Genomic DNA, 7,345 nt, shown 5'->3' with positions numbered 1-7,345 from the left:
GAAAGAGGGGGCAAGACAAAAATGAGATGAAAGACAAACCAGGCCTAAAGCCTTGCAGAAAGCAGAACCCAGTAGCATTGACAGCACTGGACGTAATGCCTTGAAGTATTTCCCATGGGAAACTAAGTGGCCTAATTTGGTATTCTTGGTGCAGAGATGCAGAGGTTGGCCTGATGTAACATAAATCTACATACTGTACTTGAATAACATTTTATTTTAAGAATAATTTTGTATTGGCTGACCTGTAGCATGCAGAATATTTTTATGTTCTTTTTTATTATTTTACAGAGAGGTTTCAAAAGCTTAATATATAAGGACAGTCAAAACAGTTGCATCTTCATTATGAGGCCCTTGGGACCTTATCCCACTGCCAGTTAAGTTACAAGAATTTTGTTTCTGAGTTCAGTGGATAAGATCACAGGTTTTGTGGGAGCAAGGGGAGTTAGGCTCTCAACTGGGAAGTGAATAATGCTTTGCTGATCTCCACTGGAGTTAAGCAGTAGGCTGGGGAAGTTAATATGCTTTAGTTAAAGTAGGGGAGGTGGTGAGTTTTTCCTTTGCAGGGGGGGTGTGGGGGTGTGTGTGGATGGGGAGTCTGGGAGAAGACTGGCAAGCCCACTTTGGTATCTCAACAGAAACGAGACTAAACTTTTACCTAGTAGCCAGGGTGCAAACGTATTATCCTTCATTTTGGATTTATTTTTTAAATAACTGTATAGGCATAAAATTGGATATTCCTTTGTTTAAAGGAGGGAGTTTTAATGAGTATTACCTTATTTCTGCAGGACTCTAGTCTTTAGATAAAAATCGTCTATTTTACTCAGCATTTTTCAGCGATGCATATTTAATATACTCCTGATGCCTAAGAAAGGATTTGCATGAGGGGGAAGAAAAGAAACATTTATTTTAAAGAAACAATATATTTACTCTTCAAAACTAAGTCACTGAATTTATGGCACAAGAAGTCTTCTCAAAGACATGTATGTCTTAATTTTATTTTTTATGTTGTACCACAAATACTTTTGTGGCAAGACAACTGTTTACAAAGTCATGGAGCATTTATGAATGTGCACAACAAGGATATTCTATATCTCTGTTGCTATCTGGAAAGAATATCTGGTAGCTACTGGAATAAAAAGACATTTCTCACGTGATTCTCTTTGATACCAGTTTTGCTGCATCATCAGATATTTAACACTAAAGGCAGCATGGTTCAGTCCTACAAACAGAGATTGTGGGTCATTTTTCGTGCTGATCGTTTCATGATGCTCAGTACATCATAGTGTCAGTGCCGTAATTCCTCTCCATAGCTGTATACAGAACTCTGTCAGAGAGCTTTCCTTCCAAAGCCTTTTGATTCTTGCTTGAAAAACATTCTGTAAGTGTTAATATTATTTCTTTTCCTCTGTCTTGAAATATTTATTCAAGCAGTATCCCTGCTTTCAGCACCATATCAGTTCCCAGTATATATCTGCCACCTGATGCAATAATCCTTTGTCTGGATTATCAGAATGGGTCACTGCGGAATATATTGAAATGCCAAAGTGGAAGAGTTATAATTTTGTCTGGGAAACTAGCAGAACTCTTTTAACATGAAGGAAACTCCTCTACATATAAGCAGATTTGTTGAGGCATGGTTTTGGGCTGTTGCAGAAATAACGTTTAGCAACTTGTCAAATGTTTTGTGGTTGGATCCTCAGAAATCCAGAGCTGCTCTGCTAACACCATTCTGCAGGGTCATGGCATTACCGAGTGAAACAGGGAGCAAAAAAAAAAAGTAAAGATGCAGATGTGAGGGCATGATTTGGGTTAATGGTGCAAATGTAAGGTGTGAAAAATACACACTAAGGAAGAAGCGTGTCTTTCCAGTATAGTGAAGGTAAGTATCTGGTCTGGACTCAGTAGCAGAAAACGTATTGTAATTTGCAGTCCTGCACTGAGAAGCAGTTGTGATTAAAGCAGCCCAGGGTGCTTATGGTGAACTTTGTAAATCATCAATACCTTTTGGATTCTATGGTTTGCCTGTCCCTGAAATTGATTTCATACCATTGTGTGCTTTTTGTAAGGGTTCTTAATAGCATTTCATTTAATCTTGTGACTTCAAGACATAAAGCAAAAGTTTCTGGTATGAAGAATGCAGCGTACAGAAAGCTCCTTAAGAAGTCTTTCTCCACTGCTGTACCCTCTTCTCCAGTTAAGAATGGCTGCATTATGCATGTCAGGAAAAGGTCTTTTCCTCACCTATTTTAGTGAGAAATGCTTTAGTCGTGCCTAACATCATTAACTAAGTTTGCACTGATACACAGAGATGAAAAGTGTAAGGTTCTGGAGTGTGCTGAATAAATTAATAAAAGAGATCAGGGACAAGGAACAAAACCAGCTCTATTCCTAGTCAGCAAAACAAAGGGAAAGTATCTACTATTTAAATGCATTTGGATACTATATTGGATACTGTGTATACCTTTTTTCCCCCCTTTCTTTGGCTAAAGCCTGTCAGTTAAGAGTTGAACCCCTGAAAGGAATTCTAGACATCGGACAGGAGAGCCAGCAGTCTATATTGCAACGCCAAGATGCTGATTTTTTCACTAACTGACACAATGGCAAATCTTTCTGAATCCTGGCTCTGTAGGGTACCAAGTGCTCACAGCACTGATGTGGGCGTGTTAGAGGTTACAGACACTCAGTCTGTGTTGGGTCAGAGCCCACAGCAGTGGGCTTAGCTCTTCAGCCCACCCGGCACCTCTGCCAGCACACAGTGTGCTGTGGTGGAGGCTCTCAGCCTGTCACCTCACTGATGCCTTGGACACAATTTGTATGAGAGATAAAATCATATTGTGACAACAAGCAGTAAATTCTCCACACAGGTGTCTTAAGCAATGACTTCTTAAACCTCCCAGGAAGGACCAGGAGTTTTGAAATAACTTCTCAAAGGGAAAACTGACTCTCTTTCAAGAAACATAGTTGTTTCTCACATTTCTTCTGCCCTGTGACCATAATGTTTTTAATGAACTGGTCTGCATCTGTGTTTGTTTAACACCGTCACTAGCTATACTGGCTTCTGCTAGCTACAGCTGTGCTCTACTGCATTCACATTTGCTTTTTTGCTCCAAAGTTCCTTCAATAAGTCAAAATCAAAGAGGGAATCTACTTTATCAGGGGAGCATGACCTACTAGCTACATATCTCGTACTACTGCTGGTACCATATGGTGAAAATATATTTCTATCCACAGGCACGTATTTTTGCAATAGTTGGAAACTTGCTCTATGTTAGAAACTTCCTTTACAAGCCAGCACAAGGACTTAAACTTCGGTAGCCAAAGAGAACTTTGCTCACAATTTACCTTCTGTTTGGAATTTTTCACATCCTTAACATTAGCTTTATGCAGATCTTGAATCATAAAGGTTTTTAAGTTTATGGTACAATAAGCTAGAGATTATAAAGTTGCCCTGCAATAGCTTAAGTAGTTGTCTTCCAGTAAAGATTCTAGTGTAAATGATATTTCACATTCACTGAAATTATGATTTTGTAACACTTCACCAGGACCAACCACCAGGTTGCTGAACTCAGTTTAGTTTTCTACAACAGTCTCTAAAAATATTCACTTACCACTCAATTAGAAATGTTTTGGTAGATAACTAAGTAAACACAAATACAGGACATTAATAAAGACTTTTTCTCCCTTTTCTTTTTCCACCTCTTCCCGTATTTAGGCTGCCAGATTGTTTGTGTCTCAGAGAAATTAATTTTGGACAGACGTTTTTGAGAGCTTAGTATTTCGATATCTTGAGATACTCCACTTCAGAGGTAGTGTTGGTGTTAAAGACAATACAAGCAAATTTCACAAGGACTTGGCAACACAGAGCAATGTGTTAAGACTACATCAAATGCTTTAATAATATTTTAAAGTTGAGAGTGAACAAAGTGTCTGCCAAAAGCTCACACGGCAATCTCCTGAAATGCCTGAACTAAAACCTATTGAAACCAATGAGATAATTTCTGTGGGGATCAGTGGGCTTTGTGTGTTTGCTTTTGGGATTTGATCAGTGATGTTTGAACTGAGAACTAGAATTTTTTCAGCTTCCCAAAGCTCAGGAGAGTTTTGCACCTCATCATTAGATCAGGTTCATTTCCATTTAAGACACCTAATGGTGCCAGAAGACCTACTGTATTATAGTCTGAACATCTAACAGTAAACTAGACCAAGAACATTTCAGTGCTGAAGCTCTTTTTGTGTTCTTATCTAGGATTTTTGTTAAAACATCTTATGAAAATGTTTCTGAAACCTAATTCAATTCAAAGAAAGGCCAGAAAGGGGGATTTAATATATAAAATCTGAAGATGTTGTCCCCTGATTTGACATCCGCCCTGTCACTGAGAGGGACTACCGGATGAGCAGACTTTCTGCAGGCTGCACACTTTAAAGTTTCAGCGTGACTCTTTGAAAAAGCCAACATCAGAAGTAAATTACTTTCACTTCCCTTCCTTTCATCTGTTCACTGCAGTTCTCAAAATGGTATCTACTTATCATTCATCTGATTTTTTTCTATGATATTAAACAACTAACCCGCTTCCTTCCCCTCCCCTTGCAGTCCCTTGATTACCAACTTACCTAGTGGGAGAACAATGAAGAAAGGTAGCCAGCACAAGATAAACATGCCAACCACAATTCCCAACGTCTTGGCTGCCTTCTTTTCTCTAGAGAATTTAAAAAGTTTGAAAGCTAAGGAGTTCCTGGGATTGTGACCCTTGGGTTTGGTGCTGTTTAACGTGTCGTCATGAATGTTCCTGTAATGAATCCGTAAAGTCAGCTCCTTGGAGTTGGACATTTCTTTCATAACGCCAGCTTCCAGATTTTTAGTAGTCCTTTTTGCCACGATGTAGACCCGACAGTACATCACGAGGATGACGATTAAAGGAATGTAAAATGACCCCAAGGAAGAAAACAAAGCATAGAATGGTTCTTCAGTGATACGGCACTCTTTATCATCCTTGGGTGCTGGTTCTTTCCAACCCAAAAGAGGCCCAATAGAAATCACCATGGAAAGGACCCAGACACCTAGGAGAGCTAAAATTGCCCTTCTTCTTGTTACCAAAGTTGGATACTGGAGAGAATAACGTACCCCTATATATCTATCTATAGAAATTGCACATAGACTTAAAATAGAAGCTGTACAGCATAGCACATCAACTGCTGCCCAGATATCACAAAATATCCTCCCCAAAACCCAGTAGCCAAGGATTTCCAGTGTAGCAGAGAATGGAAGGACAGTAAAACTCAGCAACAAATCTGCTATTGCGAGGTTAATTATGAAATAGTTTGTAGGTATTCTTAAATGTCTATTGCAAGCAACAGAGAGAATTACCAAGATATTACCTATAATAGCAAAGAGTATAAAGGCACCTAGGATAAGCCCCACAATTATCGCCCTACTGATATCCAAGGCAGGTGAATCCAGATTGCTGGCTGTCTCATTGGAGTTGTTTGCAGAAAGATTGCCATAATTTAGTGCAGATACTTTCAAATATCCAGGTATCGATGAATTGTATTTTTCGCCAAGGTGGGTATTCATCTTAAAAATCATCCTCCATAGCAAGTTATGGTTGGATCCCTTGCACAACACGCAGATGATTTGAGTTCAGTTGAAAGTTATCTCTCTACCCAAGAAGTTGCTGCAAAGCCCCGGCCAGTTTTGGGTTGAGAACTCATCTCCCCACCAAGCTGTCAGCTATAAGCACATAAAACTTGCACAGCGTGAAGTCCTCTGAAGCCTGTCAGAAATAATAGGCTGTTCAAACTTGCTTAATTTCTCATACGAACTCGTTTAAACAGAAATTAGCAGGCAGAAGTCTTGGCTGGAGCTCAAAAGTAGCTGTTTCGATCATGAAGTCCCTGAAATAAAAGACAGGTTTACTGTTTTCCCTTGTGCATTTGTGGTTCTGTTGGAAGGATGCCCCTGTCTAGCTGCTCTGACATACGTCTCCGAGCAGGGTTTGTCAGCACTGGGGCAGCTCGGCGTGAGCTGGCTGCCTGCGCTCCCGCTGCATGTGCGGGTGACATCACTGCGGCCGGCCCCGTCACAGCGCTAGGGGGCAGTGCAGTTCAAGTTAAAACTCCCATGTCAGTCTGACAGCTAAACAAATGGAATACATCAATCTTAATTAAAGCATTTGCCACATAAATCTGGATTGGAAACCTTTAAAAAAACAGTTTCATTATCTGAGAAAAATATACTCGGTGGGATGTGGTGAAAAAAGCGATTTCAGTACAAAATGATCTAGCACCCTTTTGCCTTTTGCTCACCAAGGAAATGTATTTGAGTTTATTTTGTAATCGAAGTGAATCACATGCCATTTTAGAGAACTAATCATCTCCCACCTTCTAAGGACAAATAGGTAGGTTCCAAAAATCCTTTAGTGATGGCATAAAAACATAGATGGAATAGTTTGTTTCTAATTGTATACTTTCTGTCAATAAAGAAAAATTAACAGATGATCAAAATCAAAATCTCTATTAAAATCTTTATGTTTGTTCTGTACTCCTGTGTACCAGACACATCTGTGGCTTCATCTCCTCCTTTCTACCTAAATAACTTTTCTAAGCATAGGTGCATTATGAATCCCAGCCTGAACAGAGCTGAGCACCCTTACTCACAGCCAAAGTGAGGGCAGTGAAAGGTATTTAGTAGTCTTTTCAAGCTAGTCTTTATGCTTAAGTATCTTCCTATATCTTTGCTAAGGGCTGTGAGATCGCTGAGACTGTTTTTAACTCATTGTAGCTCTGGGAAGAGCTATCCTCTTACAGTATCCTCTAAAGGGAAAAATAAGTAACAACTGAATAATTTTTTAGATAATAGCCTTTAATATTGAAAACAGTGGTTTCTTGGTTTCTTCGTTTTGTGTAGCTTTGGGTCACCAGGTGGGGGTGGATCTCAGATCTTTATAGCTCAGTGCCATTAAAAACAAAAAGTGAAAGGTTAGCTGAACATATAAATGCCAAAATACTGTTCTCAACTTTCTGTCATCAGATTATGTCCTACAGCTGTTGTCTGCAGTACTCTGGGTTACTGTATATTGATTTTCCTGTTACAGAATGTACTGTGTTTAATATAAAAGGTTCATTTTTAATAAGGCAGCTATTGCTGAAAGTTGCAGCTGAGTCTGATTTTAAGGGCAAACCATGTAAACAAAAGCTCTGGTTGAATTTTATTTGAGGAGTGTATGGCAGATGTTTGTATAGCCCTTCCCAACAGCAGGGACTATAGCAAAGCACCATCGTTCAAAACTTTTCTTTGAAACATTTACAAGAATGACATGATAACATGTCATGGAGTTACTGAAGGGAA

The 7,345-nt window shown here is 39.3% G+C and overlaps 1 protein-coding gene across 1 annotated transcript in view; it reads right to left on the bottom strand.

Moving 5' to 3' along the window:
- The window catches only part of ADRA1B (adrenoceptor alpha 1B), an 18,624-nt gene extending 13,040 nt beyond the window's left edge, over window positions 1–5,584 (bottom strand). Inside the window, exon 1 of the mRNA XM_009709728.1 lies at window positions 4,612–5,584. Coding sequence (XP_009708030.1) covers window positions 4,612–5,584 — 973 coding nt within the window. The remainder of the gene's footprint in view (window positions 1–4,611) is intronic.
- Window positions 5,585–7,345: the final 1,761 nt, after the last annotated feature.

Source organism: Cariama cristata, unplaced genomic scaffold (assembly GCF_000690535.1).
Source record: "Cariama cristata isolate BGI_N322 unplaced genomic scaffold, ASM69053v1 scaffold701, whole genome shotgun sequence".
Taxonomy (NCBI): Eukaryota; Metazoa; Chordata; class Aves; order Cariamiformes; family Cariamidae; genus Cariama; species Cariama cristata.
The sequence above is the reverse complement of the archived record's forward strand: the minus strand, read 5'-3'. Positions and strand labels throughout refer to the sequence as shown.